Source organism: Dipodomys spectabilis, unplaced genomic scaffold, assembly GCF_019054845.1.
Source record: "Dipodomys spectabilis isolate Male_0828 unplaced genomic scaffold, ASM1905484v1 ptg000365l, whole genome shotgun sequence".
In the NCBI taxonomy this organism is placed as follows: Eukaryota; Metazoa; Chordata; class Mammalia; order Rodentia; family Heteromyidae; genus Dipodomys; species Dipodomys spectabilis.
In genome coordinates, this window is record NW_024871042.1 from 15019590 (window position 1) to 15041769 (window position 22180).

At 39.6% G+C, this 22180-nt stretch overlaps 1 protein-coding gene across 1 annotated transcript in view; it reads left to right on the forward strand.

Moving 5' to 3' along the window:
• The window catches only part of Gadl1 (glutamate decarboxylase like 1), a 222900-nt gene that overhangs the window by 72675 nt on the left and 128045 nt on the right, over positions 1-22180 (forward strand). Inside the window, exons 10-11 of the mRNA XM_042666508.1 lie at positions 477-541; positions 935-1016. Coding sequence (XP_042522442.1) covers positions 477-541; positions 935-1016 — 147 coding nt within the window. The remainder of the gene's footprint in view (positions 1-476; positions 542-934; positions 1017-22180) is intronic.

Consider the following 22180-nt stretch of genomic DNA (forward strand, 5'->3'; position numbering starts at 1 on the left):
AGGGCTTGAACTCAGAGCTTGTGTGTGTGTGTGTGTGTGTGTGTGTGTGTGTGTTTTCCTGAAAGCTAGTGTTCTACCACTTGAGCCACAGCCTCACCTCCAGCTTTTTTTCTGGTTAATTGGAGACAAAATCTTTCAGATTTATCTGCTCACTCTGACTTCAAACTGTAATCTTCAGAGCTCAGCCTCTTGAGTAACTAGGGTTACAGGTGTAAATCACTGGCTTCTGCTACCAAGTGTGTCATTTCAATCCATTTTCATCCATCCAAAGCCCAACTGGCCAACATGCCAATTTGTTTACAGTATGTTCTCTTACATTCTGCTGGTCAATGAAAAGCTTACTACTCTGAAGAAGTTCTGGATGTTTCAATACTACCAGTGGAGTTCCAGACAGCACCAGTGGAGATGTCACTGAGAGTTATCTGTGGGAGTGCCCCTGAAATAATGTTATTCTTGTTATATAAATATCTCAACAGGCTTCCTGGGGTGGCTCAGCTTTGGTCTCTAGGAAGTACTGCAAGCTTCTGCATGGCATCAACAGGTAAATGCTGTTTTCTATTTTGTAGCTGACTTTCTTTAGGCAAACAAGTTTCTTTGAGATTTTCCCTGGCAAGTGGTGCTTTTTTTTGTTTATTTTTGCCTGTCAATCCTGAGGCTTGAACTCAGGTCCTGGGAACTGTCCTTGAGCTTCTTTTGTTCAAGAATTACCCTATGAAATAAAGCAAAGAACAATATCAACAACAACAACAACAACAAAAATCCTAGCATAATGAAAAAGCAACCAAATTGCTCCAAACTCCACAAACTCCTCTAGAACAATGACTTGTGAATGAAGACTGAATGTAGATACTGCTAATGCCAGATTTCCTTCTACCTTGGAGAAATTAATCAAGTGTCTTGCCTGCTCTGTCCCTTTCTTTGTTTAACACAATAGGGCCGATTCAGTGGCCTGGAACCCACACAAGATGTTGATGGCTGGAGTCCAGTGCTGTGCTCTACTGGTGAAAGACAAATCCGTAAGTTTTCCTCTCTGGTTTCTGGGAGACTATGGAGTTAAATCAGTATAGGTAAAGGCTTCAGTTGCTAATCCTCTGATGTTTCCAACCAGTAGTAGGTGCAGTTCTTTGGGAAATGATGTTGGCCTTGAAAGATAGACTCAGATAAAAGATCTAGGGATTTTTGGTCCAGTAATCTTATGAATGTGACTTAGGTAAACTATCATTTTTGTTGTTGTTGTTATAGAGAAATGCTCTCTCTCACCCTCATTTGGATTATATTTTCAAACTCAGTTTTGAATGTTATTGAGTGACTTTTTTTTTCCTTGTTGATTAAGTCTGGGATTTGAGTGATCACAAGATTTGTCACTGAGAAAGTGTGACAGATGTGGGTCACACAGGAAATTGAATGCTTGATGTGCTTGGCTGAAACTCAACAGCTATTTGCATGAGAACCACAAGTTCAGTGCTGATGGTGGCATGCTAATTTATTAGGGGATGGCTTTTCTCAAGTGGCTAGTGCTTTTTGAATGAGGTAGAGGGCTGGAAATTTGTATAGATGATGGGAAGGAGGTGGGACAGGAGTTGTCGGTCCCGTTGGCTAGAGGCATCAACTCTGTGTTTTCCATAATTAAATAAGGATCCTGGTGGGAAGTGGCCCAGACTGGCAAGTGCTGCTGCTTTCTTCGAAATGCCTCTTCAAGCTCTGTGTTCAGAATGTGGGCGATCTTTCTCAGCCATCTGTTTATATTTTTCCCCCTGGGGAACTCCCTTGCCAACATTAAAGCCATTTTATTTTTATTTTTAAGGCTATTTAAAATTCTTTTTTTCCCAAAAACTGTTGTGATATTCATATGTTAATATCCTGGACATTCTGATATGATCAGACAATGTCCACCAGAATCTACGAACCGTTTGTACACATGTGAACACTAAGGAAAATGAGTCTGCCTTTCTGTGAAGTTGGCTATGGTAGATTGTATCCAATACCACTTTATCTTTCTAATTTAAGTCCTTAAATTGCTCTGTGATGATAACTGAAAGGTAGTTTAAGATTAGTGTATCCAAGTCCAGCACTGGTGGCTCACATTTAGAATCCCAGGATAGCTTGTAATCTTAGCTACTCAGAAGGCTGAGATCTGAGGATCAGAGTCCTAAGTCAGCCAGGGCAGAAAAGCCCATGAGATTCTTATCTCCAGTTAACCGCCAAAAAATTGGAAATGTGGCTCAAGTAATAGAGCACAGATCTTGAACAAAAAAGCCAAGTGAGAGTTTGAGACCCTGAGTTCAAGCCCCAGTACTGGCATGCACATGTGTGTGCTTGTACACATACACACACACACAAGATTAATGTATCATGTATGAGCTATGTTCAATTTGCCCATAGCTGTGCTTTTAGGAGATAGAGTTAAATGTAAGCCATAGTCTCCTTTTAGACTAGATAAAAGAATATAAATGCATAGGCATATTTAAAATGACAGGCATTTGACATTCGCTTTCTTCCTACTCAGCCGACCCAAATGACAAACTTAACTGTTTGTGTGACACTCTCAGGAATGGAAAATTTAGAACAAAAGTTTTATGACTCTCTTTTGAATAACTCAAGTACTTCTGTAGAGTTTTCCTTCTTGAATGATATTTGAGTGATTTAGCCAAGAATTGATTTACATTTATGTACTTAAGACATTTAAATTGTACTGGATAATATAACTCCTTGACAGTGGTTAAAATTTTACTTTATTTTTTTTAAAGAAATCATTCCTGGATCCCACTGATAACAATAAAACCCAGGTCTACTCATACAGTTGAAATTGAAAGGTTAAGGGAATCGCATTCACCATCAGGAAATTTAGTGTGTTAAAGTTACACACACACACACACACACACACACACACACACACACACACACACACACACACATATATGTTTTTGATGAAAAGATCATTTTTAATCCAAATGGAATAGTAAGATCAATCATGATATATGAGCCAGGCTAAGTCTCTCTCTCTCTCCTTTTTGTGTGCATTCTGGTGCCTCACATTCTCTCTTTGCTTTTTTCACTTAAAACTGGTGTTCTGCCACTTGAGCCACTGTTAAACTTTTGGCTTTTTGCTGATAAAGTTAAGATAACTCTCAGACTAAGCTAGGTGCTGGTGGCTCATTCTTGCAGTCCTAGCTATTCAGGAGACTGAGATCTGAGGATGTGAGGTTCAAAGCCAGCCCAGACAGGAAAGTCTGTGAAACTCTTATCTCCAATTAACCACCAGAAAACCAAAAGTGGCACTGTGGCTCAAAGCAGTTGAATGCTATCCTTGAGCACTAAGAGGCTTCCAGCTCCATGACTGGCAGGAGAGAGAGAGAGAGAGACAGAGAGAGAGAGAGAGAGAGAGAGAGAGAGAGAGAGAGAGAGAGAGAGAGAGAGAGAGAGAGAAATATGAATGGATGAATGAATGAATGAATTAAATGCACTTATTGCATTAAGGGTCTCCAGTGGGTAGTCTGTGGCTTGAACTTAAATGCTTCTTTATCTGATGCAGAGAGTAGCTTAGCACAAAGTGGGAAGACTTGATATGGTCAAGGTGCAAAGAACAGTTTGTATGAATTTTCTAAGGAGAGAAAGTCTTTGTTAAGTTTGAGAACCTGAGAGAGCTTATTGTGGCTGAAGGACAGAGGGTGGTATGAAATGAGACCAAAGGATAAAGCTGTGAGTAGCTCATGTCAAATCACAGAGAATATTTTAATGACTTTAGACTTGATCTTTGAAAGTAGAAGAACTTTAAAGTCAGAGAATGATCTGAAAAGATTTTCATTTAGTTGTTTCTTTGTATGTCCCTCCCCCATGGTATAACCCCTGCTTTCACTGTATTTGATGTTGTTATAATTTGTGGAGGGGAAGGGAAAAAAACAAATAGTTTAAATAGGGATACAGGTGGACCCATTGCAACAACGAGATGTACAAGTCGTTATGTCAAAAACGAACTTTACAACTTTGGTGGGGGGGGGAGGGTTGGGTGAGGGGTGGGGGGAGGATGGGATGGGAAGGGGAAACAAAGGAGGAGGCTACAATGCTTGATAAGAAATGTACTCATTATCTTGCCCATATAATTGTAACCCCTCTGTACAGTATTTTCACAATAAAAAAAAAAGATTTTCATTTAGGACAGTAAATTGGAAGGGAACATGAGTATACATAATAGCAAAGATAGGTCTTCAGTATCTAAACAAGAGCTGATGACAAGGAGTAGAAAAATAATGTTATAAAATCCTGGCTATGTCTAACTATCAAGTAGGCAGGAATAAATTCCCACTTACATATGGGGGGTGGGGAATGAAGGAGAAGCAGGTGTTATACTTGATTCCCTATGATGGATACAGCACTTAAGTGAATGAATGGTCCTGTTTAGGAAGATGGAGGAGGAAAAGAATTCAGAGTGAAATATGTTGCCTTTAGAGGTGGACATATGAAATGTGAGGTCCCAATGAGATATTTGAGTGTCATGTAGGCAGTTGACACAAGGATTGGTTATATGACAGGAAGTCTGGGCTAGAAAAGCCTATTTTGAATAGTTGACATATAGGTGATAGAAGAAACCCTGGAGGGACAAAATGGAATGACCAAAGAAGAGAGTCTTGAAGAACTTTATCATCTACAGATTGGATAGAAGAGGAAGAAGGCTAAACCAGAATGCCCAGGGCATTAGCATGATTAGGAAACAGTAGTGCTAATCAAACTGACAGAAGATCAAATGGAGGGAAAAGTAGTATCTTTCTCTCAGTAATGGCAAGCCTCACACCTGAAATCCCTATGATAAAAGAGAAAAGCATGGGGCTGGGAAGGTGGCTCTGTGGTAGAGTGCTTGCCTTGCATGCATGAGGCCCAGGGTTCAATTCCTCAGCACCACATACGCAGGAAAAAGCTGGAAGTGGCTCAAGTGATAGAGCACTAACTTTTAGCTGCAGAGCAGAGGGACAGCACCCAGGCCAAGAGTTCAGGCCCAACAACCGACAAGAAAAGAGAGAGAGAGAGAAAAAAGCATAACGGGCATATTTATCCAAAGTTGTATGTGACATAGGAGACTTTAGAAATAAAAACTCAAAAGCCCAGGGAAAATTGAGCATAGAGAAGAAAGACTGGAGGGCAGAGGTCTTGATCTGATGGTAATAGATTGGGATTAGGGAGTGGGGAATGGTTTTCAACACCTATTCCAATTATTATTGGTATCTGGGTGCAAGGTAGGACTCTGTAGAAAGGGGGGTCTTACACTTTATTTCAGGGAGAGTTCCTCAGAGAGCTCTTCTGAACTGCTTGAAGAAGAAAGATGGTAGCAGGCCAGAGAGGGGCCTATACTGGAGTCTCGCTTTGAGCTCTTAACAGTGTTAATAGGAATATGAATGGATGCCATCCTGTCATAGCCTAAATGGCACTTCCTTAAGCCCAAAGTTCACGGACATCTCTCCACTCTCTTCTTAGATGGCTCCCTTCCTGTGAAGCTCGTGCTACTATGAGTGATTATGATTTTCTCATAAATCTTTCCCTTCCACTAGGATACAGGTACCTTAGGAGAGGGACTGATACTGATAACAGGGAAACTGTCTCTGTAATAGAAGAAACAAAACTGAGGTGAAAAGCAGGAACTGACAGGCAAAGGCTGGGTGAAGGCTGTACCTCAGGAAGGGAGGTGAGAGGCAGTACTGACAGAGGGAGAGGTCAGATGGCCAAGATGGCTGACCTGGGCTGACGTGCTTTTCCTGCAGCATATCTATGCCATGTGCCATATACCTTTTCTAATGAACTTTTCTAGAATCTTTACTTGGAGTGGACAAGAGGGGTGAGAGAGAGAAAAGATTAGAGAAGAAAGCAACCTTTTATCAGGTTGTTTGGCAGGCCTGGTATATCCCACTAATCATGAGTATGGTATTTAAATTTTTTTCTTTTATCTGTTATAAGAGATTTTCTTTTTTTTCTCTCCTCGTATAAGAGAGTAATTAACAGCCAGTTCATCCTTGAAGATATCCTGACACAACTCTGAACGTGACTAATTTTCTTCTCATAAGGGTTGGCGGATAAGGGTTAGAACACATCCCATAGGCTATTGATGAACGAGTATGGAAAGACATTTAGTGGATAAGAGGTTATGGATTAAGGATTTGGAATTTATTTTACCTCTTGTTCTGATCTGCATCAAGATCACCTCATTCTATTCACCACCAAGTCCCCTTGCCTAAAAAGGGATTAAATGGGAAAGCAAAAAAAAAGAATACTAAACTAAAAATCATTGAGAACCAAATGTGATATTAAAGCCTGTAATCCCAGCGCTCAGGAGACTGAAGGAAGAGGATCACAAGTATGAGGCCAGCCTAGACCATGTACTGAGATCTTGTCTCAATAAAAACAAACAGAAAAGAAAACAATAAGTAAAATAAATTGCAAATTTTCATGCTTGATTAAATACATTAAAAATCTTCAGAAATATCTGATTTTATGTCAGCAAAAATCAAAACAAAACAAAAACAGGTATTTTTAGTTTCCTCCCGATCTGTGTTGTTCTTTTGGAGAAGTCTGAGATAGAGTGACTAACATTACAGCTAATGAGATTATTGCTCAGCCTTACACAGGCTTGAGTGCAACTCCAGTGGCCCTTGGTGAGCAGTGATTTTAATCGGGGCTCACTTCTTCACTCCATGTAAGGGATAACTGTAGTTAAAAGAAAGCAAATTGCTTAGTGTTGTGCACTGCTGGGAAGGGAAAACACAGTTCCCTAATTGGCTCCCCCCATAGCTCTGACATCCACAGAGTATTCTGATTGGCTAGCTGGAGCTGTGTCTTTTTAAATGTCCTGTGCTAGTGCAGAGATTGCTTCAGGAACAAGGCCTTGCTGCTTTTATTGAAGTTGTATTGTTACTAACCCGCTCTTCATTACAGGGATGAAAAGAAAACCATAGTTATTTTTTTAAAAATCTGAGATGATAAATAGATTGACTGCGATGTAAATGCCGTGTGTCTACATAGCTGTTTTGGATCAAAGACAGTTTTGATGCTTTGATCTAAAATAAAAGGCCAAATATTCTAAGGTTTGGTTGCTTAGATACAGAAAATCTCAATATCCACCTTTTGATTTTTAATGTTTATTAGAAGAATGTTTTTTTTGGTCTTAAAAAGCCTCCCAGACAGATAAGAACATGAAACGTGCTCATCAGAAGGCTTTGGAGTGTATATCAGCCCACTCATTTCTGTCTCCTACTGTCTTTTGACGTTAACCTACAGACCTTTCTCTTGAACCTGGCAGCCAGCAGAGAATTTGACTTCTTTGCTTTTTACTCTTCTAGAAAGGTTGTGCTGACACTGCAAATTAAAAAAAAAATCCGCCCACTTTTATATTTTTATTTCAGAGGTAATACGTATTTATCAGAGATAGATCAGAAAATTCTGATAGAGAAGACGAAAAGGCACAATACCAGAGGATGCCTTTTATGTATTCCCCTGGTACACACATGTTAAGAGCACACTCATATCCATTATCTGTGTTTCTAGCATGTAGTCTTTCATTTGCTTGGCAGTCCTGAGGATGAACTCTGGGTTTTTCTACCACTTGAGTGACACATGCCCGTCCCTTCCCTTCCCTTCCCTTCCCTCCCCTCCCCTCCCCTCCCCCTCCCCTTCCCTCCCCTCCCCTCCCCTCCTCTCCCCTCCCCTTCCCTCCCCTCCCCTCCCCTTCTCTTCCCTCCCCTTCCCTTCCCTTCCCTCCCCTCCCCTCCCCTTCCCTCCCCTCCCCTCCTCTTCCCTTCCCTCCCCTCCCCTTCCCTCCCCTCCCCTCCCCTTCTCTTCCCTCCCCTTCCCTTCCCTTCCCTCCCCTCCCCTCCCCTTCCCTCCCCTCCCCTCCCCTTCTCTCCCCTCCCCTTCCCTTCCCTCACCTCCCCTCCCCTTCCCTTCTCTTCCCTTCTCTTCCCTTCCCTTCCCTTCCCTCCCCCTTCCCTTTACTTTCCCCTTCTTTTCCTTTCCCTTTTTCTTTCTTTCTTTCTTTCTCTTTCTTTCTTTCTCTCTTTCTTTCTTTCTCTTTTTCTTTCTTTCTTTCTTTCTTTCTTTCTTTCTTTCTTTCTTTCTTTCTTTCTTTCTTTCTTTCTTTCTTTCTTTCTTTCCTTTTCTTTACTTCCCTTGCCTTCCTTTCCCTTTCCTTTCTCTTTCCTTCCTTCCTTCCTTTGTTTCTTCCTTTCTTTTCTTCTTTTCCCACTTTTGCCTAGGCTGGCTTCAGATGGAGATCCTTCTGTCTCCTTTCCCTAAGTAGCTGAGATTATATACTACCACAGCTGGCTCTAACATGCATTTGTAATTTAATCAAACTGTTGTCATTGTTCTATATTAATATACATCCATTTAGTCACAGAATCATATTGTATTATATTGGTATACTGTAGTTAATTTTACCAACCTTTTATTAGTGACTTGTTGGATGCCTTAAATTTAGAATTATTACCAATTGGGTTGCATCTTTGAGGTTAAGTCTTTGCTCCTTCATTCCTTCCCTAGAGTGAAAGGACCATGATTAGTCCATGATGCTTTTTCATACTTATTTTTCATACTTGCTCTATAATTAGCCTTGCAAAAATTTTGCTCACATTCTCACTACCAAGGCATAAGTGTGTGTGTTAACTTTTGGGGGTTGTAGTTACATCAATTTGATATGCAAGAGATTTGTTCATGGAGAAACACAGGTGCAAATATTTTGCTTCTAATTTTATCTACTGACATTTTATATTTCCTTCTCAGGCATCTTCTTTAGCTCAGGATATTGACATGAAGTTTCCTGCTACTTAACTTTCAAGCATGAGACCTTGAAGATAAGTTTGTAGTTCTTTTCCATTCATATTCGTCCCAGAGGAGGTGTAGAATGTAGACCTAGTTATTCTTTAGAAGAAGAGTAGGAAATTCATTCAGTTCACATTCATTGAAGATGAGGAGAAGAGGGGAGAGTAGGGACAAGGAGGGAAAGGAGGGGACAGGAAAAGAGAGGAAAGCAGAAAAGAAAGGGCAGAGGAGGGAGGGGAGTGGAGGAAAAGGGAGGGAAAGGGAAGGGAGTGAAGACCTGCTTACCTCTAGAAGGAAGAAGTTTCGAGCTTAAGCACTTAATTCAAGCCCCAAGAGCTGTGTGTGCGCATGTGCGCGCGACACACACACACACACACACACACACACACACACACACGAGCATACACACACACACACACACACACACACACACACACACACACACACACACAACAATGTACTAGAGCTGGGCTCTGCTGGCTCATGCCTATAATCATAGTTACTCAGAAGCCTGAGATCTGGAGGACTGTGATTTAAGGTCAGCCTAGGCAGAAAAATTCATTAGATACCTAGGAATCAAGGGTTGCTGAGTTCAAACCCCAGTGTTGCCAAAAGAAAAAAGAAAAGAAAGAAAAGAAAACAGATTTCTCAAAACAGAAACTAAAACAAAATATCTGTTCCTGTGAGGGTTTTCTCTCAGCTTTGATATTTCATCATGAGTTCCTGTGGTGTCTATGATTTGAAATCATCTGATCATCAAAAAATTCTTTTTTCTGCTCATGCCAGAGAATCCCCATGCGTTCTCTCTACACATAGATCATAAATCTCTTCAGAATGAAAACCTCCTACCTAATGTAGAAGAAAGGGGGAGGGTAGTTGTTTCAGGCTGAATAGAAGAGAGGAGCCTATCAGGTGGAGGGGTGATATCAATTTCTGGAGCTCGAGGCTGACACAATCATTCTCTGTCTCCTGGATATTCTCACTCCAGATGAGAAATTTCTCCTCAGACCTTTCAGCAAGGTTGAGATTAGTGTCACCCTGACAGAATTCACCAAATCCACACTTGGTAAATAGCCCTTTTCTTTTTAAAATTCCTGGAATATAAAATTGTAAGAAGTAGGTACTTGTCTATTCATGGATTTCCTTTAAAGACTTTGTGTACTCTCATGCATAGGTGGGGAAATCACGTTCAGGAAGCAGGAGATTAGCCAAGCACTAGTGGCTCACACCTATAATCCTATCTATTCAGGAGACTGAGATCTGAGGATTGCTGTTCAAAGCCAGCCTGCGCAGGAAAGTCTGTGACACTCTTATCTCCAATTAACCAATTAATCACCAAAAACAACAGAAGTGGACTTGTGGTTCAAATGGTGAAACACTAGATTTGAGGGACAAAAAAGTTCAAGGACAGCATCCAGGCTCCAGAACCAGCACAAAAATGTTCTCAATACTAAATACTTCTATCAGTTTTACCTTACTTCTCCAGGAGGAAAAAGATATAATGTATTAAATTATTGTTTTCAGAATCCACCAATAGTAATGTTGTTGGTCTTACTATTGTCATTACTTTTGTGTATTTGTGTATATGTGTTACTATGGTTTGAACTGAGGGCCTTCAGCTTGCTAGGCAGGTGCTCTACTGCTGAGCCGCACCTCCAGCCTTTTCTGCATTGGTTATGTTTGAGATAGAGTCTCAGTCCCTGCCTTAGCATGCATACCTACACCATCATCTGCAATATTTGGGGCTTCCTGATAAAAGATGAGATGATAGGCATGTACTATTCTATCCAGTTATAGGTTGAGAAAAGGGTCTCATGAACTTTTTCCCTACAATGGACCTAAACTGAAGTCCTCTGGATTTCAGCCTCCTGAGTAGTTAAGATTGCAACCATGAGCCACAGGTGCCCTGCCCTTGTCATTTATTTTAACAGGGAAATCTGTCCTTCGTTTCGAATCTATACTCCATATTGCCTAGTATAATAAAATTATTGTTAACTGTATCTCCTAGGGAGTTATTATTACACAATTGTGATGGTAGTCCCAATGTTCTTTAATCATTGGCTACCATCTAGTCACACCTATGCTCAGGTCCTAACACGAGGCTTGAAGCCACCATCATCAGAGCCTGTGTTCGTGGCCTTTAGAATCATCTCAAGTGAGCTTCGAGCTACTTAGGATAAGATGGGCATCTTAGTCACACTACATTCTCACCCCTGGGTTCCAAGTCTGACACTCAATTATGTTCAGTAATAATGTTCCAGAAGTGATGGACTTTGTATCTTTCTCTGGCACCCCCAAGTGCTAATATATTTTACATCTGTTACCTTCAATGTGAAGTAATAATGCCCTGTACCAAGACACTTGAACTTCCAAATTTCAGTGTCTCTTCTCACTAGTGCATCGGAACTCTGCTTTGAGGGGGTAGAACTAATGCCTGTCACATCCATGTGACTTGATACATCAGTAGCTCCTCCCATCCCACTCCTTGTGGGCCCGCAGAAACAAGTCCACACTGTTGCCAGTATTTGGCCCCATATCTACATGCTTTGGGGACCTATAATAAATTGGTAACTCAAGCTTTCTACTTTTAGAAACCATATTGTTTTTCCCCTAGGAAGTTATTTTTGTTCTGGTGTCTAATGATGCTGTTCTTTTTTGGAGACTAGACAAGTAGAAGAGATAGTCAGTTTACTAAGGCTCCCTGGGTCCTCTCTTGACCTCCTAGTAACACAGAACGGCACTCACAAATCTGCCCCTTTGTTGGCAGTGGGCGATTGTCATTTTGGACCCAGCGTTTTGGCCCCACAGCTTCCCAATTTCATCCTTGAGTTCCTTCGGAGCTCTTGGGTGTCTGCCACCTGGTGCTACTGGTTAAGCTACGTTTATTTCATCAGTTTGGCTGAAATGAGCTGGGCTTTTGCCCACTATTGCATAGCCTGTTTTCTGCCCGTCTATTTCTGGAGTACCCTGATGGAGTGGGAATCTCTCTGATACTTTTCCAGGTAAAGAACATCCGGGCAGCCTGCCCGTGCCTATGTAGAACCCCTGTCTTTGTTTCTCTGCCAGGCATCACGGATGACTTCACATTTGCTAAGAAAAAGAGCAAAAAGGGGAAAATACAAAATTCTCCTTTCGTGTCTTTTGTCATTGCTGATTCCACCTGAACCAGCAGTCAAAAAGTACTACAGGAAAAAGATTCTATTTATAGACCAAACTTTCTGCCCTATTTAGGTACAAGAAGATACAAGAAGATCATATAAAATGGAAGTCTAACCAGGTGTTAGTGGCTCCATTTGCAATCTGAACTACTCAGAAGACAGAGATCTGAAGATTGAGGGTTGGAGCCAGCTTGGGAAGGAAAATCCATGAGAGATTTATCTTTAATCAACCACCAAAAAGCCAAAAGTAGAACTCAAGTGTTAAAGAACCAACCTGGAATGTCCCTTAGGACAGTGTCTAGGACCTGAGTTTAAGCCCCAGTGTCACCCCCCCCCCCCACCCCCCAAAAAATCATCTAAAGAGAAAACAAAGTAGGGTCAAAGTATAAAAGGAAACATATGTCATAATCAGCATTGGCCCCTTGATTCAGTGGGTAAGTTAAAGTTAGGCTTAAGGATTTTTAAAAGATCTAAGCATCAGCCTTTTGCTTTTTCTTCTACTACTAACTTGAAGCAACAAAGACTTTTCCTATTTGCACTCTGCAGTGTGACACCAGGGACCCCTGTGACTTCTCAGAGTAACTCATTCCATTTGTTTTTCCCTTGCACATTTCTGCTTGTTTCCAAGGCAGACACCTGGAAACAGACCTATACCTTTAATTGGGCTTTGTAGTGTTGCTCCAAAGACAGACTATTTCAGGGAAGTCAATTATTTCCTGGAGTTTTCTTTTTTCACAGCTATTCAAAGTATCAATATAAGTCCATATGCAAAAAAGAAAAAGAGAAGCAAAAAAGGGTTCAGTTTTTGTAAATCAGAAGTGGTAAATATAGCAGTAATACATAGATATTTTCAGTAAGGGGTGGGATGTGGGCTTACCTATAAGCAAAGTCCTGGGTTCAACCCCCACCAACACAAGAAAATGAATATATTAATAATTGTATTTCAACCATAATTTATGTAGAAATGGAACTTTTGAAGACGATAAAAAATATAGTCAGCCTTCTATATCTATGGGATCTCTAGCCACAGAATCAATTAACCGCTAACCAAAAACACTTGGAAAAAATTGGTAATGAGTCCAGCATTGATGGCTCAAGGCCTATAATCCTAGCTGCTTAGGATGGTGGTTTGAAACCAGCTCAGGCAGAAAAGTCCCTCTGAGACTCTTATTATCTCCAATTAACCATTTAACAACCAAAAGTGGCTGTAGCTCAAAGTGGTAGAGCACTGAGCAACAGAGTTCAGGAACAGTGCCCAGACCCTGAGTTCAAGCCCCAACACTGAAAAAAATAATTGCTTCTGAACTGAGCACCTGTAGACTTGTTTTCTTGTCATTGTTCCCCACACTCGTTACATAGCATTATGATGTATTATACATTGTTGCTTATAACTGACATAAGTTATAAAGATGATTTTTACTACAAAATTTTTTTTTAGTTTTTATCGGCAAATACTTGTACATGCAAAATTGACATGAACCACCTAACATGTCCCTTTATGTGTTCAGTCATCTTGATCAGACTCACCCCTCCCATTACTCTCCTTCCTCACATCCCCTGGCATCCATCAGTAACATCAAATTTCCCATTTCCTTTTTCATGTATGTTTATTGAGTATTATGCTTGTATTTATCTACCATTCCTTTTTCCATTCATCCCCCCTTTGCCAATGTTCCCCCTTACTCACAACATATTTTGGCTTCCTGATAATCATTCTTCAAACATTTTTAAACATTTTAAACATTTTTAAACATTGTTCAAAAGGTACGTTGTAGCATGAAATTTCATTCGTAAATATACCATACTTTAATCAACTTGGTTGTGTATGTATCTAAATGGTCCTGTATGTGTTCCCATGCAACTTTATTTTTTAGGTCTAATATTCACATATGAAAGTAAACATTCACTCTTTGTCTTTCTAGGCTTGACTTACTTAATGTGATTTTCACCCCAGATCTATTTTTCTGAAAAATGACAGAATTTCATTATTCCTGAAAGATGAATAAAATTTCCTTCTCTCTCTCTCTCTCTCTCTGTCTCTCTGTCTCTCTCTCATACACACACATTGTCTTGGTTTATTTATCAGTTGTACAGCATCTGGGCTATTTGCATCTATAAATTGTATATTGTGAGTAGAGCTGCAATGAACATGGGCATATAAGTGTCTTTATTTTATCCTGTCTTGCAACTTTTCAGATAAATGTCAAAGAAGTTATTGTTGGATCAAAGGGCAGTTCTCTTTTTAGTTTTTTTTTTTTTGTGAAATCTCCACATTGCCTCATATAATGGTTGCACTAATAGACATAATAAAAGTATATGAAAGGATATATGTAGGCTATATGCAAATGCAGGTTGAGTATCTCTAAGATTTTAGGTTGTAGATATGCTCGACTGCAAAAGTCTTTGCAAATGTTACAGAATCTGAAGAAGTCCAAGAAGCAAAACACCTGAAATTGAAGTATTTTATATAAGGAGTACTTAGCCTATATTTGCCATATTATATGAGGGATTTGAGTCTGTACAGACTGGAATTAACAGGGGTCTTGGAACTAAATCCATGTGGATATCAAGGAACTGCTTGTATATTAAATGTGAATAAAACCAGGTGATGTTGACTGATGCATGTAATCTAGCTACTCAGGAAGCTAAGAGACTCACATTTCAAAGACAGCCTGAGCAGAAAAGTTTGTGAGACTCCATCTTCAAAATAACTAACAAAAAGCTAGGCTGTAGGAGTGTCTCAAGTGGTAGAACACCATCCAAACAAGCCAAGCCAAGAAGGTGTGAGGCCATGAGTTTAAAACCATACTGGAAGAAAGAAAATAATAATAGTAAATCACTGACTAAATTCAGCATAGAAGAAGAGTAAACAAGTCCTTCCTGAACAGATTTAACAAAGAGCATAACCAAATACTAGAAATTCTCCCTGAGTTCTTTCCCAACCTTGATTTTTTTTAGTTTCTTTATAGTTTTGCTTTTTAGTTACAGCTCCTGAAATGACATAATTTACTTTTGCCTATTTGAGGTTTTTTTAGGTTGTAGATAAATAGGGTCCACAGTATGGATTTGTGTGTGTGTGTGTGTGTGTGTAGTATGTATGTGTTTGAGTTTTTGTTGTTGCTGCTCATTTTAATTCTGTGTTTTTGTTTTGGGGCTTCTTTGCCATTTCACCTAACATAGTGTAAACCTCCTGGGTTAATGCAGTGTTCTGGCCTCAGACTCCAGGGTAGCTGGGGCTATGGCATGCACCGCCATGCATGTTGTGTCTTTACGATCCATTCAGGGCTGGGAAGGTGGCTCAGTGGTAGAGGGCTTGCCTTTCATGCATGAGGCCCTGGGTTTTATTCTTCAGCACCACATAAGCAAAAAGAAAAAAGCCAGAAGTGGTGCTGTGGCTCAAGTGGTAGAGCAATGCCTTGAGCTGAAGAGCTGAGGGACAGCACCCAGGCCAAGAGTTCAGGCCCCACGACCGGACCCCCCCCCCCAAAAAAAAAGATCCATTCATACTGCACACAACACACAACAACCCAATGAATATTTTCTCTCCTTTAGACTATACCATATGAATAAATCACCAATTTGTTCATCAGTTTTATTATCTGTAAGAACTTGAGTTATATCACTAAAGCCTATCAATTCAAGGCTTTAATGGACACTCACTATGAATGTATTTGGGGGCATATCTTTATTACTTCTTTATCTTAAAGTTCAATCTGGGAAAATTTTTGCTCTTGAAGGCCATATTTAAGAATGCGTTACTTGGATGACACACTTGGTTTTCTTTTAAACCCTCTATCTTTATTTCATTTTTATTGCAAACAGACTTCAATGAGTGATTTCATGATGCATACCCCCTACACATACTTTATTTTAGTCTTTTGGCTTTATGTCAAAATGTGAGCTGTCATCTCTTTGATAGGGAAATGAGTTTTTTCCCTTTGACTCCTTTTAACGGTTTCAAGCTTTCTTTAACTACCATGTTCTAAGTATGAATTTTGTTTCATGTATCTCTAATTGGCCTCATTAGGCGTCCTGAGACTATAGATTGATGAGTTTTCTAAGTTTGGAAACTATTGCTTGTGCCTCCTTTCTGTCATTTTCTGGCACTCCAACTCAATGTGTATTCAAACTTCTCATCAGTTTTCTCTTACTCTAGTTGGTATGTTCCATGCTTGTCTTTCTGTGATTTGTTGTGGATTATTTCTTCTGATTTGTCTTGAAATCCACTAATTCTTCTAGGCTCTCTAATATCCTATTGCAGTTGCTTTTGTTTCCTAATTTTGTTATTGGCTTTGAGACTGATGGATTGGTTTCTTTTGGTTTTGTCCAATGGGAGGATTTCCCATGCACATGGTTGTTTCTGACTGAAGTTGCAATGTGCCAAGCATTGGCCTGCCTCTTGTAAGCTGCTGCTTACTTCTGCATCAGAGATAAACAATCACTAATGTATTCTTCTTACCATTCAAGAGACTGCATGTATCTAAATCTGGCCTGATTCCTACCCTAGGTAAATGCAAAAGCTAAACAGAACAGAAATATAAAACAATTAAAATGCAATTCCCTTAAGTTGTAGTGTTATTATACAGCATAGTAAAACATATGTGTTTGGGGAATGTAAATCAAGTAAGAGAAAAGTGCTAGAGTATGGACAACAAAACTTTTGAAGTAATAGTTACTAGTATTTTATTTCGAATACTTCAAATGCATTATATGATCACAATAGCAAATAGAATCAAGCATAGCGAACATCATAAAGCTACAAAATTCATGAGTCAATGTTAGAACACTAAACATTTTCTTAATGCATATTAATGTATTCATGCATATATATCTATGCTATTAAATATAGGTTATTCTATTTTGCTTCTATAATCCACATTTTTGCTCTCCAAACTCCTCCATCTTTGTTTTAGAATCTAAGAAGCAGAGGTTATCTGGGCTTTATAGAGGGTTGAGAATGCATTTTTCTTGTAAAATAGCATGCTTTTTGTCAGGGTAATCTAACTGGGATACTCCTACTTACATCTCATGCATAGCTGGGATTACAGACATATACTACCGCCACCTGACAAAGAAATATTTTGTTTGGTGGTACTGAGCTTTGAAATCAGAGCTTTGTACCTGATAGGTAAGCTCACTTTCACTTGAGCTACATCCTCTCAGATTTTTTATTATTTCTTAAAGATTTATTTTCTTGCACTCTGTCAGAAAATGATTGTGTTAGTATAAATTGTACTTTTATTTACTTTCCAATATCTAAGGTACAATTACAAGGCACTGTAGAATTTCAAAAATAGCTCTGTTGTCTTTTATGTAATTTTATTGAGTTGCCTTAAAATATGCATTCTTTATAAATCCTCTTGAGAGTTATCTAGGAATGGGTATTCCTTTTTATTACCTAATAGGGTGGTTCTATTTTACTCATTAAACAAAGTTAAACATATGTTAATAGATTTTCTTTGCTACTAACTAACCTCACTTTGTTATAGTAAGTTATTATTTTAACATGGATGGATTTATATGTTTAGAATTTTGCCTGCATCTAAATATTATTGATCTTCTTTGTGTGTGGATACTTTCTCTTGGATATTTTCCTCTCACTGTTGGGTTCTAAATGTTTTGTTTGTTTAATTATTATAAAAAAATGGATCACTAGGTTTTGAGAATTGCCCTGGAAAACTAATAATAACACTGTCTTGCTCAGCATTGTTTGTTCGTTTTTTTCAATTGTTTTTTCATTTTTTACATTTTTGATGAATTAGTAGGAATTGCTGTTGTATTTGAATCAAGTTCAACAACATATTTTCTCAAATATTTAATATGGTTCAATAAACCTAAATATGTTAGCATAATTTACTATTTTCTTATTTTTAAATCACTTTCATCTCATTTTCTCCCATCTGAAATTTTAATTTTTTAATGTTTTTGTTTTCTCCCTCATTTGTTTCTCTGTGAGAGAAACCACTTCTTGCTTCTATTTTCCAATTCACATCCTTATTAAACTTCCTTAATTAATATTCATTTTCCCCTACTTTCTTTATGTTTTTCTTCTGCAAGAATGGTAATTCACATTTGGAAGTTTTTGGCTTGACTCCTGAAGTTTTATTTGGGGAATGTTCTCACTGAAACTATTTTTCAATTAATCTATAAACACAGCATTGACTTAGTCTTTGCAAAGAGTGGTTTAGAAAAGTGATTTAAATCTCCAAAATGCTTAAAATATGCCACGAAATTCTGGCTTGCTTTCTTGTTTTCAGTTACAGAGCAGAATAAAAACAAATCAAGAGTGACAAGTCCTTACCTTTTTTTTTTTTTTTAAAGTCTGGAGAGTTACTCTTGGAAGGCTACCTCAGCCTAGATTCTACTTTTAGTTAATTCTTTTTCCTTCAGAGAATATCAGCCCTTGGAGTTTAGGGGGAGAGAGGTATCTGCAGAAGAAGCAAGTATTGGATAAGAACATAGGACCATATGGGTCCCTAGAATTATGCAGGTCCAGGGGTGCAGAGATAGAACAGATCCTCCTCCTGGGTGTATAAAGTCATGTAGGCTATTTTCTCTCTGGCTCAGGTTCTAGGTGAGGTTTAGATGGATGAACTTCATTTTCCATGTGTCAAGGAAGGCAGGAAGAAAGAGAGGAATGGAGGGAGAGGGGAAGGAAGGAAGGACGGAAAGAAGGAAGGACGGAAAGAAGGAAGGACGGAAAGAAGGAAGGATGGAAAGAAGGAAGGAAGGAAGGAAGGAAGGAAAAGGAGGAAGGAAAAGGAGGAAAAGGAGGAAGGAAAAGGAGGAAGGGGGAGGGGAGAGGAGAGGTTTGGCATGGCAGGGGGTTATCCAAAGGAACAATGAGCAATTCAACACAAATCATCCTGAAAACCGCAGTTCCTAAGAGTTGGGACTCAGAATCTTTGGCAGTCAGAGTCATGACAGGAAGATGGAATGGTATTTTGAGAAAAGCTAGAGATGGAGCAGGCGCTCAGCACAATGACCACTATATTCTGTTGGGGATTTGGTGGGAAAAGGAGGGGTCCTCAAGCTGGAATTCAGAGCCCTCTATTCTGATTTCACTCCCCACTGCCAGGTCGCCAGACTTAGCCACAAAACCACAAGGTGCTCACTTAAATTTGAATTTAATAGAAATGACATACAATATTTTGTTATATTTCATATATTTCACAGGATATGTTTCCACTAATTTGTGAATTTATGTGAAATTTGCATTTGGTGGAGTATTTTACATTTTAACTGATAACGCTTGTCCCTGGCCTTTGTGAAATTCACAATAATGTTAGAGAGCAAAAAGAAAAAACGCCTTTCAGTGGACAAAGGTTGATCAAACAAAGGTTGATCTGAATAGTCTGGGAATACTCCATTTCAGCTTTTTTTCTGGACATAACCAAAGTAAATGTTATTAGAAATAATGGTGGTTCTGAGCTGGAAATCATTTAAAGAAAAATAAAGCCAGGTGCCATTGGCTCATGACTGTAATCCTAGCTCACCCAGGAGGATGAGATCTGAGGACTGTAGATTGAAGTTAGCCTGGACAGGAAAGTCAGGGCAACTCTTATCTAAAATTTACCAGCAAAAAGCCAGAAGTGGCTCACATCACTGAGCCTTGAGTGGAAAGCTAAAGGACAGTGCCTGGACTCCGAGTTCTATCCCCAGTACACGCCGCCCCCCCCCCCCCCCCCACCATGTGTGCAAAGAGGAAAAAACAGTATTCTTTTTACAGAGTTAAACTAATACAATTTTGAAATTCAGGACAATAACATTTGCTCTTAAGTTCGGCTGTCAGGTTAAATACATGATTTTGACTTCACTGCCCATGAGACCCCCCACAAATGGATTAGAGTTTCCCCAGATTAGATTCGGATCCCACAGATTCACCTTTAGTCCACTTGGCTGGATCCAGGGCCTAAAACAGGGCAGGGCTTGTTCTACTCTCTGTGACTAAGAAGGGAAATTAGGGCTTATTGTGGACTGGGCAAACAGCCTAACTTGTGGCCACTGTAAACATCTTTCATCTCTCGCTGTGACAACTTCCTAATGGCTTGCTGAGTTTTAAACCTGGTCCAGAAACTGAGGAAGATGAAATGTATCTTCTCCATTTCTTCCTTGGTAGCAGCTGTCAGGAAGTTCATGGCATTTTTTTTTCTAAAAGGCTACTTTCTTCCTAGCACATTCCATTATGCCCTTGTCATGGTATAGCACATGTCACTATTCTATGACCTTTGGGTGTTATCTTGACGCCTTATTCCTCTGTTTTATTAGCAGTTAGAGACAGCACTGTAGTGTAGATTAAACTCCGACATTCAGTTACAGAAGCTGGGATGCATTCATTTAGAGAGGCCTGTCAGAATCTGCACTGTTTCCATATCCAGCTTACCAGAGGTACACAAAAAAGTACAATGAAGTGTGTAGCTGTTTCCAGAGCCAGAGAGACCCAGGAATTTATCCACAATAAGGAAAATACTGTTTGCTGTGCTGATACAGCTATGTCTAGAGTCAAAGGTTCATCTGCTCTAATGGACTTTATTTCCCAATTATGAAAGTCCTAGGGCTTCTCTGAGCTTCATTGAAATCTCATGAATGTTTTACCTTTGCTGATTATAGATTTAGTGTCAGCCTATGGTGCCTTTGTAGCAGAAGTGCTGAGAAGTGACAGGGAAATGGAATTGGGAGCTGAATCTGTGGTTGGATACATGGCAGAAGTAGGGGTGTAGTAGGAGATAGCTCATGATACTATGAAACATTTCTGAGAAATGCTACAGGGTCAGAAATTGAGATTATGGGCTTTGGGAGAAGCAGATGATGAGCAGACAATGGCATTTGCCAAGTGTCTGGGGCTGGGAGCCACATGCTGCTGTGCTGGGAGATGGGGCTGGGTAGCAAGCTCAGGCCATGTAAAAGAAAGCTTTGTGTTAGGAGAATCTACCATTTTCTGATGGGCAAGTAGAAAGCCATATACTCTTCTTTGTCTACTCAGGTCCTTTTTTGGGGATGCTTTTTATTGTAAAAATGCTGTACAGAGGGATTACAGTTACATGAGCAAGGTAATGAGTACAATTCCTATTGAGCATTGTTGCCTCCTCCTTTGTTTTTCCCCTAACATCCCTTCCCTCCCACCTCTACAACTACCCTTCCCCCCATCCCAGAGTTGTAAAGTTCATTTTCAACATAGTGTTTTGTTCATCTCATTGTTACAATGGGTCAACCTGTATCCTTATTTAAGCATTTTGTTTTTTCCCTTCCCCTCCCCGAATTAGAGAAGTGTACATACAAGATGCAGGACATCTACATCAAATACAGTGAAAACAGGGGTTATACCATGGGGGAGGAACATACAAAGAAACAACAACAAAATATCACATGGTACATTATAAATACATTAGAAACAATAGCAAGAAAGAAAAAAAATATATTTGTGTCCCTATCTTGGGGTTCATTTCGCTTAGCATCATCTTTTTTCCCCTACCATCCCTTCCCTCCCATCTCCTCAACTACCCTCCCCCCAACAAATTGTAAAGTTCTTTTTTCAACATAGTGTCTTGTACATCTCAATTATTGCAATAGGTCATGTGTATATAGCATAAGGAATGCAATTTGGATTCAAAACCAGTCAGGTCATTCCAAGATTCATGCATTAAAAGAAGTGTGCTGATGGCTCAGGCCTGTAATCCCTAGCTACTTAGGAAGCTGAGATATGTTGATTACAGTTTGTAGCCAGCCTGGGCAGGAAAGTCTGTGAGACTCTTTCTCTCCACTAAAACGACCCCAAAAAGCCAGAAGTGGAGCTGTAGCTCAAGCACCCTCTTTTTGCTCAAGAGCCCTAGCCTTGAGCAAAAACAAGCTCCATAACAGCACCCAGCCCTGAGTTCAAGCTCCAGGCTCAGCACAATTTTTTAAGTGAGTAATAATAAATGTAAACCCCCTATAGGTGGTAGATCATAATGCAACCTTATTTTCTGCCTAAAACTATAGACTTTAAAGCCAAAGAAGCAAAGAAGGTTGCTTTAGAAAACATGATGCCTGTTGGATCTCCTCAGAACTAATAATATATGAAATGTGTTGTTAACGATCTTTGCTAATTTTGATTCAGTTCACATCTATAGCCAAGTCAAGAAATCTTCTCCTAACACAATTTGGCTTTGAGACCATCAATTGTCTATCTCTCCAGGGACTGACAGTCACTGTTGTTCTGAATACACCCTGTTCTCCGGTCCCCT